The following is a 24,119-nucleotide window of genomic DNA, read 5'->3' as shown; positions in this document are numbered from 1 at the left end:
TCTGTCTGGATTTTACCTGCAGTGGACTATGGGTGGGTTAGATGATCCTGAAAGTATGCATAAATAAGCTAATTAACTTGAAACAGATGGATTTAACATTGAAATAAAGTTAAACCATCTCTTGGACACTGTTTCCATGTTAAGTCTTCAGCTGATGTCATAGAAAGAGCACGCGGTTTGGAATCAAACAAGCCGCGGTTTGAATATTGGTTTCTCTTCCATGTGCCACAGACCTTGGGTAATCATTCCAATGTTCTGAAGGTCAATTGCCCTCTCTGTGAATTGGAGGTAATAATAGGCATGACATATATTACTTTGAGCCTAAGCTGAGATAGTAGGTAACCTGATATCCAGGGTCGGGGTTTCCCCAGTCCCTCCCCAGCTTGTCTTAACATCAAAGAACACTCAGCAAGTGGAACCATTAGCTTAAATTCTGTTAACAACTATTCCTTCAGTTCATCCACCCCCAGAAACAGCCTCACTAGTGTGGGATGGAGGAAGTGGTCTCTTCCCTCCATGGACCACCGACAGACAAGTGCAGAGCATCAGTGCCTCCCGCACTGAACCACAAGCTACAGGAGAGACACCAGCTGAGCCCACGACTTCTCCATGGTTCCTTAACACTCCCTCTTCCCCCATCTCTCCCCCACCCCCCTACCCAAGCACATGCCATCTCCACACCTTCATGTCACAAAGCATCTCTCACAGTCTCCATAGCCTACAAAACTATATAAATCATACCTCTTTTTAGGGCGTCCCTGGTGGCTCAGATGGTAAAAAAAATCCACCTGCAATGCAGGAAATGCAGTTTTGATCCTTGGATTGGGAAAATCCCCTGGAGAAGGGAATGGCTACCCACTCCAGTATTCTTGCATGCCTCTTTTTATTGCAACCTTGTTGTTTACCCTTCTTTTGCTCCCAAAATAAGCTCTTCACATCAGAGGCAATGAAGAAGTTGCTTAGAGTGAAAGTAATTTGCCCACCTAGAAATGTTCAAAGGAAGATGAGAATAAAGCAAACTGGGCATTACAGCATTTCCTCCTCTTGTGAAATACCTATTATTCAGCAGTTTTTACATGGCCTTTCATCCTTATCTACCTCTCACCCCCATGGACAGGAGCATGTTCAAATACCAGCATGAGTCCAACGAGAGAGTTATTAGGGATATTACTTAGTATTCACATGTTCATAATAAAACTTTATATTTGTATAACATCTTGCAGTTTTCAGAGCACTTTAATCTGTATTATCTCTCTGATCACCACAAAGAGATAAGGCAAGATTATTTTTAAACCCCATGTATAATGAGGAAACAAATTAAGGAAAATGACTTGCTAAAGGTCATTCAAAGAGTGGCTCAAGTTGAACCTGTGCTAACTTACTTTTAATCTAGTAATCCAATGTTCACAGAGTCTGAAGGCAGTAAATCCAGAAATTGCTTTTTCAGATTAAATATTTGCTCATTCATTCAACAAATTCAAAGTTCACTCTCCACCACGTGTCCCAAAGAGGAAACCTCAGATCCCTTCTGTTAGCAAATTCTACCATCCTCCCCTCATAGACAGCTACGTCTCTTCAGTTCAAATCTTGTCCTAGAGATTTCTACCATTTCCTCCATGTCCCTCCTCCCCCACATGTGAGGTATACCGACAAACTCCTGTAAGGGACCCTCACACAGCCCTGACTCACTGGTCCCAGCTGACTGGACCAGCACTGGACAGATGATCCAATCTGTTCCAATGGGGTGCTCTCTCCCAGAAATTAGGATTTGAGACCTAGAGTCTGAATCATACTCACATGTTACTGAGAGGCAGAAATTAAAGTTTTATTGAAAATGCCTGTTTTCCCAAAAGAGAATAGAATAGACACATAGAAAGTTGCAGAAGTAAGAGATTATTCAACCCCAAAGAAGAAAAAGTAAAGAGACAAGCTGCCAGTATTTTCCCTATTTCTGTGAGGAACAATGCTCAAAAGAATTTCATGTGATTCTCCTCTCCTGCTTCTTCACCAAAATAATACTTCTATATTACTACCACTACTGCTTCTACTACTAAGCCATCACCTCCATCACCACCACCACCACCATCATCACCATCACCACCGCCCCCATCATCCTACCTTCACCATCACCACCATCACCACCACCGCCATCATCACCACCATCATCATACCCCCACCAACACCATCGTCACCACCACCATCACATCATTAACACCACCATCATCATACCCCCACCATCACTACCACCACCATCATCACCACCATCATCATACCCCCACCAACACCATCGTCACCACCACCATCACATCATTAACACCACCATCATCATACCCCCACCATCACCACCACCGCCATCATCACCACCATCGCCATCACCATCATCACACCCCCACCATCACCATCACCACCACCACCATCATCACCACCATCATCATACCCCCACCAACACCATCGTCACCACCACCATCACATCATTAACACCACCATCATCATACCCCCACCATCACCACCACCACCATCATCACCACCATCGCCATCACCATCATCACACCCCCACCATCACCATCATCACCACCATCACCATCAACACCACCATCACCATCATCATTAACACCACCATCATCATACCCCCACCATCACCACCATCACCATCACCATCAACACCACCATCACCATCATCATCCTTTCCTGAAGCCATGCTCTATGAGTTTCTATACCCAGCAATTAAACAATTTCTGCTGGCCCTGCTCTTACAGATTGGTCTCCCTTTGTCCAGTGTAAATACCTTCACCAAAAGTCTCTAACCACTCAAGTTCAATCTACCAGTAGAATATTGTCAGTACTTTGTTGACTTCTACAACCACTTGCAATTGTATGCCCTTCAAATCCTCACAAGATGCCTCTGAATTATTTGGCCTCCCCATAGAAGTGTCTTTTTTAGTTCAGGATACATGTAACCTAGGGCTACATGGTGACCCACTGAGAGGTACATACCTTGGGAAACTGACTTTAGTCAAAAGTCCTTGGAGAATTTCCCTGCTGGTCCAGTGGTTAAGAATCCATCTGCCAATGCAGGGGACACAGGCTTAATTCCTGGTTGGGGAAGAGTCCACATGCCTCAGGGCAACAAAGCCCATGTGCCCAACTACTGAGCCTGCTCTCTAGAGCCCCCAAGCTGCAGCTACCGAGCCCATGAGCTGCAACTACTGAAGCCTGTGAACTCTAGAACGTGTGCTCTGCAGTAACAGAAGCCACCACAATGAGAAGTCTACAGGCCACAACTAGCGAGTAGCCCCCTCTCGTCGCAACTAGAGAAAGCCTGCACCCAGCAACGAAGACCCGGCACAGCCAAAAATAAAATAAATAATTTTTTTAAAAGGTCCTTGGAGAAGAATCAGCAATTTGAATCAATAGTTGGGAATTATGAAAAATATGGCCGTATAAATTAACGGCATGCATGAATTTTTTTCGACCCTGAACACTAAGCTTACAGAAATTTTCCTCTGTGATGAGCCCCTCATAAATCTGCTTCCCCCAGGTCCCCACCCCAGGAGAAACTGAAAAGAATGGTAGAGGGAGTGTCTTCAAGGCACCGACAATGTCTCTGAGCAACATTCAGGCTCTGGCTGTCCCTGGTACCCTCTTGCCTGGCTCCTCCTCCCTCCCCCAAACTCCCTCTCTGTCCCCCTCTCTGGAGATCACCAGGTCACACCATCTCCCCCCATCTCTGCTGGACAGTGAACCCTCGCAGCGTCTGCGTGAACACTGATGCTCCATGGTCTCTTCCTATTTCCACTAGAGTGAAACAGAACAGGACGGACAGTCAGCCAAGGTCTCACGGTTCTATCAGCGTTAACTTAAAACCTCCTCTTGCATCACTCATATTAGTGGACAAGGCAAAGCTCAAGGAGGGGTCCAAGCACCTTCTAGAGGAACCCTACCCTGAGCTCCCTGCTGGGGAAAGTGACCTAAGTGTGACCCTAATCACAAGGTTCCATGCTGGCCCCTATGCTGCTTGAACCTGGGCTGGGCATGAACCCAAGAGAGCCAGTCCTCCAGCTGACTGGCATCTCCAGACTCCGCCTGCTGTGCGAGCACCAAACCACTCACGTTCTTGTTCTGAATGGAACACACAGAGAATCTGTAGCAGGATCGGTCAGTAGCAGGAGCAAAGTTGAAAGATCGAGAAACAGAAATAAGAGCTGAGTGAGACCATCTTTAAATTCGTCTCCCCGGCTACCTCTCTGCCCTCCTCCCTCTGTCAGTTCAAAGTGGACAGAACATGCTTTGAATCAGGGGTCCCTAACCCCCAGGCCATGGATCAGTGGCCCGCTAGGGACTGGGCTGCCCAGAGGAGGTGAGCAGCAGGTGGACGGGCAAAGCTTCATCTTTATGTGCAGCTGCTCCCCATCCTTCTCATTACCGCCTGAGCTCGGCCTCGTGTCAGATCAGTGACAGTATTAGAGTCTCAAAGAAGCACAATGAACATGATGCACTTGAATCATCCCGAAACCGTCCCCCCCACCCCACATCATCCATGGAAAAATCGTCTTCCACAAAACCAGTATCTGGCGCCAAAAATATTAGGAACTGCTGCTTTAAATGCAGGGAGCAGAGGCTCCATTTCATTTCTTCTCTTGCTTTCTGTTTTCTGCCTCTTCATAAGTGAACCTAGACACGGGGCAGGCTGCCCTTTCCTCAGCCCACTTCCTGGCTTCACATGCTCGGATGGGCAAATGGACTCAGAGCCCTTCTCACAGGCAAGTCTTCGGTGAGTCACTGCGTTCGGCTTCCGGTCACAGAGGCCTAAGCATTGTGACTTAAAGACAGAAAGCGATGACCTTTCTCACTTTCACTGTTCCAGAGGAAGCAGAGTAGTTGCTAGTGGGTTCCAAGAACTTATAAAACTGCAGGGTTGAGATTCTCTTGGCTTTTCCCTCCTGCCTGGCGCTCCAACCATAACATCCAAGTTCAGGCCCAGACAGAAGAAAAGGAAGCAAGGGCTTTCTAGGGGGTTTTCCCACCCAATGTCTTCTTCCTGCGTTTCACTGGACACTCTAACTGAAAGATGGCAAATGCAGTTTATTTTTAGTTAATATTGACATGCCTGATAATATGTCGGCAATGAAAAGGAAAGAACTAATAGTGTGCTGGCAGTTAGCAACAACTACCACTATTGACTCAATGGACATAAATCTGAGCAAACCCTGGGAGAGGGTGAAGGACAGGGGAGCCGGGTGTGCTGCAGTCCGTGGGGTCGCAAAGAGTCAGACAGGACTTAGCGGCTGAACAACAACCACTATTGAACAGAATGGCAAGTTAGATGCGTGGACTCTGCCTAGGTCTATTGCCTGCTCCAAACCAACTAGTATCAGAGCTCTTTCTTGGGAGCTCTCAGATGCAGGTCTAGCTTTTAATAAAGTAATGCACCTTACACCCAACTTCCCTGCTGCTCCTCTCATGTGATAGGGATGATTGCCAGAGCTGGACATAGGAATTCCCAGGACTCTTGGCTAAATCCCATTTAAAGCATCAGCATCCTAACTCCTCACTTAGTAATTTAGTTACCTTGGCCCAGTTACTTCACTAAACTTTCTGAAACCCCACTTTGTCATCAGTAAAATGGAAGCATCACCACACTCTTCACAATTCAGCCTACTACAGAGTGATACAAGATGAAGTCTTAAGATTTCAATTCTGTAACATACAAGGTCACAGGGTGGCAAGATTAAATCAATGGCTGGGGTGAGCTTGCGCAAAGTGAAGGGAAGTGAAGTGAAAGTCGCTCAGTCGTGTCCAACTCTTTGTGACCCCATGGACTATACAATCCATGGAATACTCAAGGCCAGAATACTGAGGTGGGTAAGACTTTCCCTTCTCCAGGGGATCTTCCCAACCCAGGGATCGAACCCAGGTCTCCTGCATTGCAGGCGGATTCTTTACCAGCTGAGCCGCAACGGCAGCCCAAGAAGACTGGAGTGGGTAGTCTATCCCGTCTCCAGCGGATCTTCCAGATCCAGGAATCGAACCAGGTTCTCTGGCGTTGCAAACAGGTTCTTTACCAACTGAGCTATCCCAAGGAGGCCAGGAATTCCAGACCTCACAGTGGTCTGGTGCCACCTAGTGGCAGCTGTTGAGTAACGATGGGAAGATTCTGGATCCCAAGCTAGCTTGAACTTGGAAAAACGACAGTGATCTGGTTCAGTTATGGACTCATCCTCAGGCACCATGCTTCCTGAGAGCCAGTTACCTGGTCTTCCCCACTGGTCTCAAACAACCCTCCATAACTGCCTACCCACAGGGTAAAAACCTCGCCAGTCCCCAAGTAGGAATGGGGGCAGGTGCCAGATGAGAAGCCATTCATGGATCACTCTATATTATAATTTACACAAAAGAGAAGGGAACCGGTCTTGGTGAGGAGCCCAGCCCCTCCAGTCTCACCTCCTGCTACAAGGCATCCGCTGGCCTCCTCCCTCCCATCAGAGCACAGGTCTCCTTCCCACCAGGGCTCTTGCTGGTGGCCATGTCCTCCTTCATCACCATGGCCCTGTTTGAGAACACCACCACCCCAGCCATCTGTCCCACTAACATTACATTGCTTCTTTCAGTTAACCCTGTTATCGCAAGCCATGTAGCTGTGCTTTCCTCTCTAAATTAAAATGCTCTTTCTCCCAGAGGGATATGCTCATTTAAACCGCCATTTCCTCACAGTCACTGTTGCCTTTGGCTCACTTTCCCCAGATCTCACAGTACTTACTTCTCTGTCATGTCTCCCCATTCACCCCTTTGCTTTGCATCTAGATAATCAATTACGTGAGGGAGAAGAAGTTTGCAGGGACTGAGGAATCTCAGCTCAGTGATGTTCAAACAGGAAGCTCACTTTGTTCTCAAAAATGTACATACTTTCTTGCAATAGCCAAGCTATAGAAGCAACCTAAGTGCACATCACACATGAGTGGATAAAGAAGATGTGGTATATATACAAATACTACTCAGCCATAAAAAAGAATGAAATTTTGTCATATGCAACAATATAGATGGACCTGGAGGGTATTTCACTTAGCAAAAATAAGTCAGAGAAAGACAAATGCTGTATGTTTTCACTTACATGTGAAATATATATTTGATGAGAACATATAAGTTCTACTCTCTAAACAAATTTTATTTATACAATTCAGCATTATATATGATATGTTACACATCAGATTCTCAGACTTTATTCACCTTCTAGCTTTAAGTTGGGGGCTTTCCAGGTGGCACTAGTGGTAAAGAACCTGCCTGCCAATGCAGGAGATATAAGAGGCATGGATGGGTTGGATCTCTAGGTCTGAAAGATCCCCTGGAAGAGGGCACAGCAACCCAGTCCAGTATTCTTACCTGGAGAATCCCAGGAGGAACATGGTGGGCTATGGTCCATGGGGTCGCGAAGAGTCGGGCACAACTGAAGTGACATAGCACACACACACCCGCCTGCATTAGCTTTAAGTTTGTACCTTTTCACCAACCTCTCCTTATTTCTCCAACCACTGGAGATCACTTTTTCACTCCGTTTCTATTAGTTTAACTCTTTTTCTCATATACAGTATAAGTGATACCATGCACTATTTGTCCTTCTCTGCCTGGCTTATTTCCCTTAGCACAGTGTCCTCAGGGTCCATCCACGTTGTCCCACATCACGGGATTTCCTTCTCTCATGCCTGACTAAGATTCATTGCATCCATTCATCCATTAACGGACACTTGGGTTGCTGCCATATCTTGGCTCTTGTGAATAATGCCACAATGAACATGGGAATGTGGATATATCTTCGATATCCTCTCTCATTTCCTTTGGATAAATACCCAGAAGAGGAATAGCTGGATCCTATGATGGCTCTATAACTAGCACTGATTGACTGGACTTCATGGGCCAAGTGTCAGTCACTCAGTCATGTCTGACTCTTTGCGACCCCCTGGACTGTAGCCCACCAGCTCCTCTGTCCATGGGATTCTCCAGGCAAGAATATTGGAGTGGGTTGCCATTAACCACAATCTCAAGCATGTTCCATGCATCAATTCAGGTAACCCCTCTGAGATAGGTGTTAGTTTGATCGTCATCTCTGTTTCATATGACATAAATGAAGAGGGTTCAGTCATTTGCCAAGTTTGCACAGAGAGGACGAAGCAGAGCTGGGCCTTAACCTGAAAGAGCTTGGTTCCAGAGCCCACACTGTCAACACTGAGCACCCTTCAGATGAGGACATCTGAGAAGGGACGGAGGTCCTGATTATGTGCCCAGGACCGCTAGGTCACTGTGAAAACTCAGCTGATATGATGAGGAAGACGGGGGCCCTAAAGGTTTCAACAGAGCAATGACATGATCTTCGGTTCAGTTCAGTTCGGTGGCTCAGTCGTGTCCAACTCTTTGCGACCCCATGAATTGCAGCACGCCAGGCCTCTCTGTCCATCACCAACTCCCAGAGTCTACCCAAACCCATGTCCATTGAGTCGGTGATGCCATCCAACCATCTCATCCTCTGTCGTCCCCTTCTCCTCCTGCCCCCAATCCTACCCCTTAGGTACATGCTAACAGGAACACGATTGCTGCTTTGTAGAAAGTGTGGTGTGGGAGTAGGGGTGGGAAGCAGAGAGAGCAGCTGTAAGACTTCTGCAATGATCCAGGTCAGATATTCCCCCTTCCCCCTCTCTTCATAGTAAGATGCTGCCTTGTTCATGTTAACACTCCTCTTGCCAAGCATGGTACCTGGCGTAATGATGATGGCTGAATGAAGTCTTTGGCAACGGCAGTCATACTAGACAAACAGCAGAGGAATCATGCATGCACTTGTCCATATTAAACACACAGTCTATCATCAGAGTCACCCTCAGGGGTGATGGAAGGCATGCAAATGGAAAGAGGCACTATTTCAAACCTCAGTTCACAGAGAATATATACTTTGCCTGCTGTCAGTTTACTGAAAACCCATAAACAAATTCTACTCTCTTCTCCACTCATGGGCGCCCAGATGGACATGCAAAACTGGGCTTGTGAAGTCAAGATCCTATCTTGTTTGCATCCCTGATGTCATGCCGTGGGAAGGCTGTTATTACAGAATACCTGGGTTTATTCAAAGCTTCTGCATCACCCAAGAGACAGAACCATCATTCTTCTGCTCTCACGATGAGCATCTGTGTGTATCCAAGGGATATTCTAAAGAAGTACTTTCCCTCTAACTTTACTGTCTGAACTTTTTATGCACTCACCTTGGGATAACTCTGGACCAAGAGTTGATGCCTTGTAAAGGAAGGTCCTGACTTAGCACACAAACATACTTTCTCTCCTGGGCGGTACATGAGTCTTAGATTAGCCAAGTCAGAAGAGGCATCATGGTGACTCTGACTCACATCGTATTGGTGCCCTCCGAAGTCAGGAATGCATTTCTGTTCTTTTCAGTCCTGGAGTTTGCAGTAGGGATCCTGGTCAATGTCTTCATTTTCTTGGTGAATTTCTGGGACCTGGTGAGGAGGCAGCCACTGAGCCACTGTGATCTTGTCCTGTTGAGTCTCAGCCTCACCCGGCTTCTCCTGCACGGGTTGCTCTTTCTGAAGGCCATCCAGCTGACTCATTTCCAGCGGATAAAGGACCCACTGAACTTCAGCTACCAGACCATCATTGTACTCTGGATGATCGTCAACCAAGCTGGCCTCTGGCTCGCCACGTGCCTTAGTCTCCTCTACTGTTCCAAGATTGCCCGTTTTTCTCACGCCTTCCTGCTCCGTGCAGCAAGCTGGATCTCCAGAAAGATCCCCCAGATGCTTCTGGGTGCTGTGGTTCTCTCCTGTGTCTGCACTCTTCTCTACTTATGGGACTTTTTTAGTGGATCTCATTTCTCAGCTGTAACTAGGCTACTCACGAATAACAGTACTGAACTCAATTTGAACACTGCAAAACTCAGTTTCTTTCATTCCTTCCTCTTCTGCAGCCTGGTGTCCATACCTTCTTTCTTGCTTTTCCTGATTTCCTCTGGAGTGCTGGTATTCTCCCTGGGGAGGCACATGAGGATGATGAGGGCCAAAACCAGGGGCTCTCGGGACCCCAGCCTGGAGGCTCACACCCGGGCACTCAGGTCTCTCGTCTCTTTCTTCTGTCTGTATGTGCTGTCACTCTGCGCTGCCTTATTCTCGATGCCATTGCTGATGCTGTGGCACAGCAAGGTCGGGGTGATGGTCTGCATAGGGATAATGGCAGCCTGTCCCTCAGGACATGCAGTCATCCTGATCTCAGGTAATGCCAAGCTGAGGAGGGCTGCGGACACCATTCTGCTTTGGGCTCAGAGCAGCCTCAAGGTAAGGGTGGACCACAAGGCAGATCCCAGGATGCCAGATCTGTGTTGAGAGCGGACAGGAAATGGGCCCTGTGTGGCTATGCCTCTGATTGTTCATAAAGCCTTCAGAAACCCACTCCAATTTCTTCTATAAAATATAACCCCAAGTCTCTCTACATCAGTGGGGCCATCCACAGTAAAACAAAACAATGAAAGCTCTATACATGGCATAGGCAAGTAGAATGGCATTGATTGCCTAGATTTTTCTTGACAGAAAGTGGTGTTAGTCGCTCTGTCATGACCAACTGTTTGCAGTCCCATGGACTGTAGCCTGCCAGGCTCCTCTGTCCATGGAGTTCTCCAGGCAAGAATACTAGAGCGGGTAGCCATTCCCTTCTCCAGGGGATCTTCCTAACCCAGGGATAAAACCCAGGTCTCCTGCATTGCAGGCAGATTCTTTACTGTCAGAGCCACCAGGGAAACCTTTAAAAATGAACAAAATAGAGAAGCAAAGTACTCAGTGTAAATGTTCTGCATATTATAGCTTACTAGTGCTTGGTATGACTCACACCATGAGAAATCACTTCTGATGAAATGACATCTAAATCCCAAGGGAGCATGGTTGGCTTTTCACATGCTGGCTATTTCTTAAAATAGATGCAAGTATAATATTTGAACATATTCACTACCTTGGCAATGATATTATCCTCCTCAAACTCCACAATTTTCATGGAAACATAAAATATGAAAAGACAAACATGGAAGAACAGTGATGTCATCACTTCCGTTTCAAGAGGTACTACATCAAAGCTCCTACAGGAACCAGAGGATGGGTCATTTTGTCTGAAAGTGCACTGATTCAGAAATGTATATTCAACCTGCTTTATACTGAGAGATAAAAAGGAAGATACTTGGTCAGCTGGGTGCCCTGGATGCAAAGCCTGCATGTGCCTTCTGGCTCTATTCCACTTGAGGTCAGTACCAAGCATTGGTCAGTCTAGTTGGGGACCCTGTCAAAATAGTCTCCCTGAAAAGCATGTTTGTGGAGACCAGCATTCTCTGTCTGCCTGCACAGGAGCCTAGCCAGGAAGTCTTTCCTCAAATCAGATCCTAAATGGCTCAGTAGAAAGACAGGTATCCCAGGCAATAGATCTTTACAGGCTTCAAAGCATAGTCCAGCCCTTCTCTAAATGTTCGATAAAATCTGCCTGTGAAGCCATCTGGTCTTCGACTATCCCACTACTGGCATATACCCTGAGAAAATCATAATTCAAAAGACACATGTACGCCAATGTTCACTGCAGCACTATTCACAATAGCCAAGGCATGGAAACAACCTAAATGTCCAACAACAGATAAACAGATAAAGGAGATGTGGCACAGGTATACAATGGACTATTACTCAGCCATGAAAAGGAATGAGATTGGGTCATTCGTAGCGATGTGGGTGGACCTAGCGTCTGTCATACAGAGTAAAGTAAGTTAGAAAGAGAAAAACAAATATCAAATATTAACGCATATATGTGGAATCTAGAAAATGGTACAGATGCACCTATTTCCAGGGCAGGAATATAAACACAGATGTAGAGAACAAGCATGTGAATGAACACAGTGGGGAAAGGAGAGGATGGGACAAACTGGGAGAGTAGGTCTGACTTGTATACACTACCATGTGTAAAATAGATAACCAAAGTTATCCTGTGTGTGAAAGTCACCTAATCATGTCCGACTCTTTGCAACCCCATGGACTATACAGTCCACGGTATTCTCCAGCCCAGAATACTGGAGTGGGTAGCCTTTCCCTTCTCCAGGGGATCTTCCCAACCCAGGGATTGAACCCAGGTCTCCGGCATTGCAGGCGGATTCTTTACCAGCTGAGCTACCAGGGAAGCCCTAGGTTTCTCTCAAAGACAGTGGTCCCCACTCTTGGCTGCACATTAAGGGAGCTTACAAAATCTCAATGGCTAGGCCACACACTACGCTGATTAAATCAAATCTCTGGAGGTAGAACCCAGGCAACACTTTTTTAAGGACCTCAGGGTGACCAGGGTACAACCAATATTGAGACACCCTGTTCCAATCGCTCTTATTATTGAGCAGGACAATGTGATCCTTCAACTGAACTGTACTGTGACCTTTTAATTCCACCTTCCCCTGGAGGACTTGGAGGACTATGAAAGAGAACAATAAAGGACATCCTTTCTTATTTTTCTTCCTCTTGTTTTGCATAAACTCTCTCTAGACAGATCTCCATTACATCTTACTGCTCTCCACAGCTTTTTTAGCATTATATTTTGACATAATCTTATACTTAAAGTTGCAAGAATTTCCATATACCCTTTATCCAGATGTACTCATTTTTTTCATTTGCCCCATTTCTCTCTCCTCTCCTCCCCACAATTCCAATCCAAAAATATAGGGTTCACTTTAGTCTTCCTCTTTTATATATTCATAATGCCTTTAACCATGAGAAATATGTTCCATTTATGTTCAATGTATTTGCCCATTGGTGTATGTGTAGAACACAGAAAAGGTGGTTTCAGAATTTCTATCCTGTAACACTGCAGAAGCGAAATAACAAGAGTTCTATAATTATTTGCAGACTTATTTCATTTTTAGGCAAAATTCATACACAGCAATATGCACAGGTATTAAATGTAAAATTTGCTGAGGCTTGATAAATATGTGTCTACTTATGTGTATATATATTCATGTAACCAATACCTCAAATATATAATATTTCCATCAGCACAGAAAGTTCCAGTATTCCTCTTCCAATAAATCTCCACCTACCATGGGCAACCACTGTACTAATTTCTTCACAGTTTATTTCTTCCCATGGATGAGTTTTGTCTGTTCTTATATGGAATCATGTGGTTTGGACTCTTGTTTTGCTACTTTCGCCCTACATAATGCCTTTGAGATTCATCCTTAATAGTATGTGAGTTATAACTTGTTTATCTACTTTTGATGATCACTTGCATTGTTTACACTGTGGAACTATTATGAATAAACATTCTTGAATCCACCTTTTGGTGACCGCAGTTTTCATTTCTCTTAGATAAATTTCTAGGAGTGGAATTACTGTGTCATAATGTTGATATGCATTTATCTTTACAAGACACTGCTAAAGAATTTGCCAGAGTGAATCTAGCATTTCAGGTTCCCATCAACAGTGCAGGAGAGTTGTTCTACATTTCACCAATATTTGGTATTGTCAGTCTTTTTTAATTTGGGCCATCCTAGTGGAGGTGAATGGTATCTCACTGTGGTTTTAATTTGCATTTGCCTGACAACTAGTATTTGCTTTTCTCTGTCTGGCTTATTTCATAAATGCAAAAAGGCAAAATGGTTGTCTGAGGAGGCCTTACAAATAGCTAAGAAAATAAGAGAAGCTAAAGGCAAAGGAGAAAAGGAAAGATATACCCATTTGAATGCAGAGTTCCAAAGAATAGCAAGGAGAGATAAGAAAGCCTTCCTCAGTGATCAATGCAAAGAAGTAGCGGAAAACAACACAATGAGAAAGACTAGAGATCTCTCCAAGAAAATTAGAGATACCAAAGATGGGCACAATAAAGGACAGAAATGGTATGGACCTAACAGAAGCAGAAGATGTTAAGAAGAGATGGCAAGAATACACAGAAGAACTATACAAAAAATATCTTCAAGACCCAGGTGATCACGATGGTGTGATCACTCACCTAGAGCCAGATATCCTGGAATGCAAAGTCAAGTGGGCCTTAGGAAGCATCACTACAAACAAAGCTAGTGGAGGTGATGGAATTCCAGTTGAGCTATTTCAAACCCTAAAAGATGATGCTCTGAAAGTGCTACACTCAATATGCAAGCAAATTTGGAAAACTCAGCAGTGGCCACAGGACTGGAAAAGGTCAATTTTCATTCCAATCCCAAAGAAAGGCAATGCCAAAGAATGCTCAAACTACTGCACAATTGCACTCATATCACACGCTAGCAAAGTAATACTCAAAATTCTCCAAGCTAGGCTTCAGCAGTACATGAACCATGAACTTCCAGATGTTCAAGCTGGATTTAGAAAAGGCAGAGGAACCAGAGATCAAATTGCCAACATCCGCTGGATCATCACAAAAGCAAGCGAGTTCCAGAAAAACATCTGCTTTATTGATTATGCCAAAGCTTTTGACTGTGTGGATCACAACAAACTGTGGAAATTTCTGAAAGAGATGGGAATACCAGATCACCTGACCTGCCTCCTGGGAAATCTGTATGCAGGTCAAGAAGCAACAGTTAGAACTGGGTGTGGAACAACAGACTGGTTCCAAATCGGGAAAGGAGTACATCAAGGCTGTATATTGTCACCCTGCTTGTTTAACTTATATGCAGAATACATCATGAGAAATACTGGACTGATGAAGCACAAGCTGGAATCAAGATTGCTGGGAGAAATATCAATAAACTCAGATATGCAGATGACACCATCCTATGGCAGAAAGTGAAGAGTAACTAAAGAGCCTCTTGATGAAAGTGAAAGAGGAGAGTGACAAATTTGGCTTAAAACTCAACATTCAGAAAACTAAGATCATGGCACCTAGTCCCATCACTTCATGGCAAATAGATGGAAAAACAGTGGAAACAGTGGCAGACTTTATTTTGGGGGGCTCCAAAATCACTGCAGATGGTGATTACAGCCATGAAATTAAAGGACACTTGCTTCTTGGAAGAAAAGTTATGACCAATCTAGACAGCTTATTAAAAAGCAGAGATATTACTTTGCCCTCAAAGGTCCGTTTAGTCAAAGCTATGGTTTATCCAGTAGTCATGTATGGATGTGAGAGTTGGACTATAAAGAAAGCTGAGTGACGAAGAATTGATGCTTTTGAACTATCGTGTTGGAGAAGACTCTTAAAAGTTCCCTTGGACTGCAAGGGGATTCAACCAGTCCATCCTAAAGGAAATCAGTCCTGAATATTCATTGCAAGGACTGATGGTGAAGCTGAAACTCCAATATTTTGGCCAACTGATGTGAAGAACTGACTCTTTTGTAAAGACCCTAATGCTGGGAAAGATTGAAGGCAGGAGGAGAAGGGGACGACAGAGGATGAGATAGTTGGATGGCATCACCAACACAACAGATGTGAGTTTGAGTAAACTCTGGATATTGGTGATGGACAGGGAGTCCTGGCGTGCCGCAGTCCATGGGATCGCAAAGAATCAGACATGACTGAGCTACTGAACTGAACTGAACTGAATGTCCCTAAGTTTCATCTATGCTGTTATGAATGGCAAATGGCAAGATTTTATTCTTTCTCACAGCTGAATATTATATATACACACACACACACACACACACACACACACAAGTATGTGTATACACACATACCCATCTTCCTTATGCATTCATTTGTCAATGAACGTTTAGGCTGTTTTCACATTTTGGCTGTGGTTAATAATGCTGCAATGAGCATAGGAGTGCCCACATCTGTCTGAGATACTAATTTCATTTCCTTCACAATATACACCCAGAAGTAGGATCGCTGGATCATATGAGAGTCCTGTGGGACTTTCCAGGTAGCTCAGTGGTAAAGAATCCACCAGTCAATGCAGGAGAGGTGGGCTCTATCCCTGGATTGGGAAGATCCCCTGGAGAAGGAAATAGCAACCCACTCCAGTATTCTTGCCTGGAAAGTCCCATGGATAGAGGAGCCTGGCGGGCTACAGTCGATGGAATCGCAGAAGTCAGACACGACTAAGTGACTAGACGACAACAACAATGAAAGAGTCCTATTTTTAACTTTTCAAGGAACGTTCACACTGTTTTCCATAATGGCTATGCTAATTTGCATTCCCATCAACATAGTGCAAAGGATCTTTTTCTTCATATCTTCATTAGATATTGTTATCACTTATTGTTTTAATCACAGCCATTCTAATATGTGTGAGTTGATATCTCATTTTGGTTTTGACTTGCATTTCCCTAATGATTAGGGTACAGGTAGGTCAAGGCCAGGTTGTAGAGCTAAGCTCAAGAGCTGAGGTTTGTTCTTGTTAATGGTTATGTGTTAGTTGCTCAGTCGTGTCCGACTTTTTGTGACCCTATGGACTGTAGCCTGCCAAGCTCCTCCGTCCATGGAATTCTCCAGGCAAGAACATGGGACTGGGTTGCCATTTCCTTCTCCAGCTAATGATTATAATGGAAACTTAAATAGGGAAGTGACATGATCATAATGGTGATTTTATAAAGTTTTGTCTGATAGCATTTTCTAATACTGATTAGAAGAGTGAAGGTTGAAAGGTGAAGATTAGAAAGGTGAAGGTTTCAGGCCATTTGCAATCCAACTGCACTGAAAGATTTAGACGAGGATGGGGGTGGTAGGAATGGAGAGGTGAAAAAGGTGTAACAGACCTTTCAAAAAACATCATTGACTCGGGTCTTGATATGGTATTTGACCAAAAAGGAAGCATCAAAGAGGCTTTCAGTGTCTGAGTATGTTGTAATATGATATAATGACTAACAAAAATAAAGAAGTTGAGAAAGGAAGTTGGATTGAGTTTGTGGAAAATGGTAAGTGTGGTTTGGAACTTATTGCAACTGAATTGACATCATATCACCTACTTGGAAACACCAGCAGAGTCTTGGAAATGAAGAACTAAAATTCAGATAGAGGACAGAACTAGAAATAGACACATGGTCATCCGAGGAGAAGCCAGTTTGGAAAAACGTAAATTTTAAATGGGATTATAAAGGTAGATGGAAAATGTTGGCAAGGTTGGAGGCCATAAAGTTCTGGAAGCAGCAAGTGGGCAAGAGGTAATGAGGATGGTTGGAATAGGCCAGGGGTGTGCGTGTGTGTGTGTGTGTGTGTGTGTGTGTGTGCGCGCCTTTCCAGCCCCTTCCTTCTTCTGAGAACAACCACCTCCATCTTGGGATAACTGCTCCTCACGCTCCATTTAGACTGTTTACCATGATTCTGCACCTAACCATATTTGATGAGTCTTCATCGTTTGATAGACTCATCAATGTCTACCTTTGGGATTTTTCTAATTTGATCCAAGAAAAATTTGTAAGACATGAAATACAGCAGCTTCTCATGGCTATGATTCCTGCTATATTTCCTATCATAAGAGAAGGTGAGTAGAGACAAGAGGTGGATATGGCAAGACTTAGTTTATCTGCTTCTTGATGTTTCAGAGGTTCAGATATATCCTTGCTTTGCTTTGGTTTCATTGTGCGATCCTTTGACATATGTCATGAGCCAATACATACCACTTTTGCCTAAACTAGTGTGAAGTCCTTTCACTTGCCACTAAAAGACCTATGATACAATGAGTAGTACCTAACCCATAAATGGAAGAGGAGTATGTGATTGGTGAGTAGTACAAACGAGTTCAAACATTCAATGTAATGTTTCATTTCTTGGATTAGGAGATAGCTGTTTAATACATTATTCTTTATCTTTTTTGTACATCTGAAATATGACATGATATACTGGGTTGGTCAAAAACTTCATTTGGGTTTTCCTGCAAGAGGTTATGGAAAAATCGGAATGAACTTGTTGGCCAACACAATAGTTTTTAAAGGAATGCATCAAAAACTTGACATTACATGTCATCTAAGTATCCTGAATACGTCTTTGCTGAGGCATTCACATGGAGGCACATCACTGTAATTAGATTTACTCTGTCCTACAAAAAGTCTGATTTGGGAAAACTCATTTAGCACTAAATAATCTAGCTTCATTTTCTCTGCCAAAAGTAGTTATCAGAAATGAAACAAATGACATGAAATAAAATTCTAAGGCTATAAAAAATTCATTTTCATTATATGTTCTCCAATTTCAAAATTACTGAACAAATGTTCTATTCATATTTAGAAGAATCTATACTTCGAAAGAACTATTTTCCATGTATGAAGCAGAATGCAGTGAAATATGACTCCTAGTTAAAAGGATTCAAGGATAAATTCGGTACTTTACATCTCAATGCATAATGTTAACCTGAAAACGCAATCCACAAAAGAAAAAGTATTATGTTTTTCATTCCAAAGATATAGCAATTAAATATTTTAACATTCAATTTGTATTTTTTCAATGGATTTAAAATATCATCACCAGTATCATGTATTTGTATTGTGTATTCAGCTGGGTAAAAATTAAAAGTTTCAGATAGTTCTGGCAAGTGTTTGTCTTATGCTTGGTTAACTTCACATATTATATTCACTGTCAAGAACCTACAGGTTTTTGAGTTTGTAAACTGCTGGTTTGTAAACCACAACACTATAAAAATAGGTAAAGGAAAGATGTGCTTCTCCCCTCAAAAGGAGGGATAAACATCTCTGAGACTTATCTTTGGCAGAATTACACACAATATCCATCACCAAACAAAACGATGAAATTTGTGGCTTAATGTATACCTCTAATGCAGTTAATTCACTGTTTGCACCAGCTAAAACCACAAAATTTGTAGGTCTTACCTTTACAACTGTGTATCTGGTCAATTCAAAAGTTTTTTAAAGTGAAGGAATTGTGTTCCTCAAAAATGATTTCAGTTTCAATCTTAACACAGAAATTACTACATTTAAAAAACATTTTCTTGCAGTTTATGATTAACAATTTTCCAAAATCTTAAGACCATCTGTTAGCAAAGACACTTCAGGTTTTCTTCTCTTGAGTCAATTTCAATGTGTTGTGTCATGATTTATCTATTTTATCAAAGTTAAAAACTTTAATGGCTTAAATTTGTGGTATTTTCTTATCATATTTCACAGAATGTAAAATGGCATCAGTTTTAGGATACATACTTATTTTAAACACCACTAAGGAAAAAAAATTCAAAGCTACAAATTAAGCAATGCTTTCTTATCATTGACTACGATACATCTTAAATCCAGAAATGTCATGTGGAAAGCAACGTGCTTCTCTGAGTCAATAAAATATGGTATATTTTAAATCTCAGTGTATGTGTTTCTTTGTTTAATTTTCAATGTGCTTAGTAGATGCATGGAGTACAGTGGACTATTGTGTTATGAATAGCTTGAACTCATGCAAAACCCTGGTTTTGTGTAGTTCTAGACCTTTCTAGTGTGTCTGGCACACAGCTTTAATCACTACATCCATGAATATTTTAGCACAGTGTGTTTCCTGACAAATGATGTGGTGAGCAGGCTCAGTTCTGTGCCATTGTGAAATGTTGCCACAGTGGTTTGAATTAAGTAACAAGTCTGACTTTAACACATACCATCACAGAATATATCCCTAGTCATGCTTACTAACTGGATCTTTCTACAGAAAAACATCAAAGTTTTTCTTAGTACACAGATCGTTTTTTGATGTTGTAGACATCAACGGTGACATTTTAATAAATTCATTGGCTGCATGAAGTTTTCAATCAATACCACAAGTAAATATAGCTAGCTACTTGGAATTATTATTTATACACTTGCTTCATCCACTGCAATTATAACACACCACAGATTATTTAATTCCTCTCCAGGAAGCTCTAGCTCAGTTGGTAAAGGATCCGCCTGCAATGCAGGAGACCCCAGTTCGATTCCTGAGTTGGGAAGATCCCCTGGAGAAGGGATAGGCTACGCACTCTAGTATTCTTGGGCTTCCCTTGTGGTTCAGCTGGTAAAGAATCCACCTGCAATGTGGGAGACCTGAGTTTGATCACTGGGTTGGGAAGATCCTCTGGAGAAGGGAAAGGCTATCCATTCCAGTATTCTGGCCTAGAGAATTCCACGGACTGTATAGCACGACTGAGCGACTTTCACTTTCCAGCAAGTTCTCAGCCAATAGTCTAAGTGACAGTATTCCTGACTATAATATATTCATGAATGTTTGATTCTGTTTAAGCCACATACTGTAGCCTTCACTCCTTAGACAATCTTTCAGAAATCCGTCATCTGTAAAGGATTTTATAGCCACTTTTTCACAAAAGCATTTGGGAAACCTATTTTGTTTGCATTCAGAAATCAATTGTGGAAATTTTAGTTCTTCCTGTTAATTGAGTTTTCATCATATGTCTTTTCTATAGAGCAGTTGTTCTTTAATTTGTTTCATAACTGTCTCCAGTTTTATTCTTTGGCAAAAACACATAAAATATTGTTTACTTTTTTGCAAAAAGGAAAAATATTCTCTCCATTTTTCTGAAAGCATGTAGACTCTTCATTCTTCCTTTTGTTTTCCCTCTTTCAATAGAGGCATAACTTTAAACAACACTTGCTCTAGGGGGGGCAACAAATAGCTACGTGAGCAGGACAATAGCTGGTAGCTGGATTCGTTCCAGTGAGATGAAGACTAGAATCAGAGGAGTGAGCCCTCACCCTCGATGGAGCCAACTGCTGCCCTGAGGGAACATAATCTCAGTAGTGTCAGATCTTCTCAATACCTAGGTGGCTATAAAGATCTCTAAAACTTCAAAATGTTAATTCAAATTTCTTTCTGCTTATCAAACAAAATATCACTGCAATCTGTGGGCCCCCAGTTTCCAATCTCTGCTACCAATTTGCAGCCTCTCCTTAATGGGATATGCGGGAGCATTTTTCTGTTTGAGCAGAAAAGAAATGAAGAACTGAGAGAAAGAACCCTGAGATAAACTCCTAAGAAGGTGCTATTTAGGTTGAATAACTCAGAATTTTTTTGTAATGCTGAGTAGGGGATATACATGTATGGATGGCTGATTCACTTTGCTGTACAGTATAAATTAACACAACATAGTAAAACAGCTCTACTCCAGTAAAAATTCATTTTTAAAAAAAATGAATGCAATGCTAGACTAGTATACACTGATACACAGTACTGCAGAGTTCTGAAAGCTGCTGAGTTTCCAAACTATAGAGAAGGGTAGACACTTCCATCCTACTAAGCTTCCTATTGGTTATGCCTATGTCTGGGGGCCACAGAGAGGCTCCGAGAGCTCCTGGTATGGAGAGAGTGGAGGCTGGGCGGAACCCATGAGTAATTATAAGTTAAATTCTGTATTGCACTTGACATATTATTAGTTCCTAAATCACAATGCTCAGAACCTTAAATATTGATTTATGGTCTTCTGGGACCTAGAATTTTTGAACAAAAATATGAAAAATAATATTTTACTTCATTAGGTTTTCCTATCTAGAATCCTCTAGAATACATTTTACCTATTTTTTTTAAAGAAATCACCAGAATTATGCAGGTTTGAATCTATTTTCACAGATTTTGCCTAACTTTCAGTTTTCTGGTTATATTTTCTCCCACAATTTCTTTGATTATTGCTGCTGTTTATTCAGTTTTCATGTTTTCTCTTTTGCAAACCACCACATGTGTACCCGATCTGCCAGATCTGGTATCACACCTCTCTTTCTTTCTCCTCTAATCACATTTACTGCTTTTGGCATTTGTTTATTAATTTCATTCTATTAAGTGATTTTCTTTTCAGGGTTCTCTAAACTCTGAATGAAAACATAAGTGAGATGTTTTCCAACATTTCCTATGTCTTATCACCGACTCAATGGACATAAACTTGAGCAAACTGTGGGAGATAGTGGAGGACAGGGAAGCCTGGCGTGCTTTAGGCCATGGGGTCACAAAGAGCTGGACACAACTTAGTGACTGGACAGCAACAACAACAATGACTCTATTTCACAGACAGTCATTGGATCTTTTTTTTCATAATGCTCATCTTATTTTGAGTTATTATATTCTCACACATCCATTAATTTTTTTGCTACATATTAAACTTTGAGGTAGGAAGTTAGGGAGCTTTCCCCAACATTCAAATATGTGATGGAAGTAGATAGATATTGGAAGTGTTAAATATTGTAAGATCTAATGAAGGAAGATAGGGGAAGTATTTTATTTTCTCTGGTTCTATTTTGCCACGCTACAGACAACCTGAGAAGAAAGTCTGATCTCTGAACAGTGTTTCTTCTGCCTGATGCTGTGACAGCTTGACAGAAATGAAGTCATGTCCTCTCTACCCAATTGGATAACTGTCCTCAGCAGCAGAACTTCTAATTTATTCAGTGAGGTACTCCACAACGTGAAAGCCAAGGCTGAGCATCTCCCTGGGATCTCTGTTCTAGAACCTGACGGTCTCTCCACAGGCTCCAAATCCTTCCCTCTCCTGGTTCAAGAATCACTCCTCACCTCCAGGCTCCAACTCTTCAGATTATCCTAAGAGCAATGGAAAGTAACTAAAATACTTCATCACGGGAATGATAGGGTCAAGTCTGCATTTTAGAAAGATCATTATTGCTGAAGAGTGGAGAACTGTTAAAGCAAGATGATGGCACAGAGGTTTCTTTAGACATTGCTGAGAAGATCAAGGAGAGAGCAGGTAGAGACTGGGGACAAGGTAGCACTGAGGAAGTGGAGGAGAAGACAGGTTGAGAAGCTGCAAGAAAAGAGAATCATCGTGACTTAGAGTTTGATTGGATGGGAAGGAGGGGAGAGAGAGAAGCCAAGGATAATACCCTAATTTAAAACTATGGACAGCTGAATAGATGGTCTTCCCATCCAGAGATAAGGAACTTAAGAAAATGAACATGTTTTAGCAGTGAATGAAAGTCATTCAGTTGTGTCTGACTGTTTGCGACCCCACGGACTATACAGTCCAGGGAATTCTCCAGGCCAGAATACTGGAGTGGGTAGCCTTTTCCTTCTCCAGGGGATCTTCCCAGCCCAGGGCTTGAACCCAGGTATTCCGCGTTGTGGGTGGATTCTTTACCAGCTGAGCCACAAGGGAAGCCCTGTTTTAGCAGAAGATGGTAAATAATACACTCAAGGGTATGTCCACACTGGGTTGTCTGTGGAACATCTCAGTGAAAAGTGAAACTAGTCAGAAAATACACTTTACTAGAAGAATTACAGTGGTCCAATTGTTGAATAAATCATATAAGTGTATATGCAGTAATAATATATCATCAAAAATCTATATTTTGACTTGAAGGGATACCTGTAGTACAGTGTGAGTTTAACCTATAGTGCCTAGATTACAAATAATATATACAATATGATCCCAGTTTTCTAAACGACCCAGTATCTATCTATCTACGTATCTATCTTCTTATCTACTTGCTCATTTATAAATTATACACATCCAGAGATGTTAACAGCAACTATTGCTAAACGCAAAATTTTATGAACATTATTTTCTCAATTTTCCTGCCAGTATTTTCTAACCACTTTTTAAAATATTTATTTATTTATTTGGCTGCAACAGGTCTTAGTTGGGGCAAGCAGGTTCTTTGATCTTCATTGGGGCAGGTGAGTTCTTTAGTTGTAGCATGCAGAATCCAGCTCCTGACCAGGGATCAAACCCGGGTCCTGTGCATTGGGAGGACAGGGTCTTAGCCACTGGACCACCAGGAAGGTTCCTCTAACCATTTTTTATGATTAGTGTATGTTTGTCACTCAGTCATGTCTGACGCTTTATGATCCCATGGACTGTAGCCCACTAGGCCCCTCTGTCCATGGAATTCTCCAGGTAAGAATACTGGAGTGGGTTGCCATTCCCTTCTCCAGGGGATCTTCCTGACCCAGGGATCGAGCCTGGGTCTCCTGCACTGCAGGCAGATTCCTTACCATCTGAGCCATCAGGGAAGCCCCAATGAGTACACATAGCCTTTACAGTAGGAAAAATATAATAAAAGGAAAACTTCAAATGTAATATGTCCTTGATAGTAAGACTTTGGTATTATTCATCCTCACCAGACCCACTGTATCCAGCAGAGCACCATGCTCGTGAAATACTGAATAGTCATCACCTTCTCAAGGCATAAGGCCAGGGAGGTGTGCTGTTGGGTGGGACCAGAGAGGAGGAGTCCATGATAAAGGGGACTGAACATAGAGCCCGGTTG

The 24,119-nt window shown here is 42.7% G+C and overlaps 2 protein-coding genes across 2 annotated transcripts in view; one reads left to right on the top strand and one right to left on the bottom strand.

Annotated features, from left to right (window-relative positions):
- The window catches only part of LOC145523659 (maltase-glucoamylase-like), a 340,029-nt gene that overhangs the window by 190,136 nt on the left and 125,774 nt on the right, over window positions 1-24,119 (bottom strand). The gene's annotated exons all lie outside the window — the stretch shown is intronic.
- On the top strand, window positions 9,366-10,373 carry TAS2R38 (taste 2 receptor member 38). Its single transcript, XM_081531104.1, has one exon. It carries the CDS (start codon window positions 9,366-9,368, stop codon window positions 10,371-10,373), a length of 1,008 nt encoding a protein of 335 aa, XP_081387230.1.

The sequence above is a fragment of the Giraffa tippelskirchi genome, chromosome 10, assembly GCF_054371585.1.
Source record: "Giraffa tippelskirchi isolate mGirTip1 chromosome 10, T2T-mGirTip1v1.2.pri, whole genome shotgun sequence".
Classification (NCBI taxonomy): Eukaryota; Metazoa; Chordata; class Mammalia; order Artiodactyla; family Giraffidae; genus Giraffa; species Giraffa tippelskirchi.
The sequence above is the reverse complement of the archived record's forward strand: the minus strand, read 5'-3'. Positions and strand labels throughout refer to the sequence as shown.

Coding starts and splice junctions, on each gene's coding strand:
- TAS2R38 (XM_081531104.1), top strand. CDS start 9,366: ATGGTGACTCTGACTCACATCGTATTGGTGCCCTCCGAAGTCAGGAAT.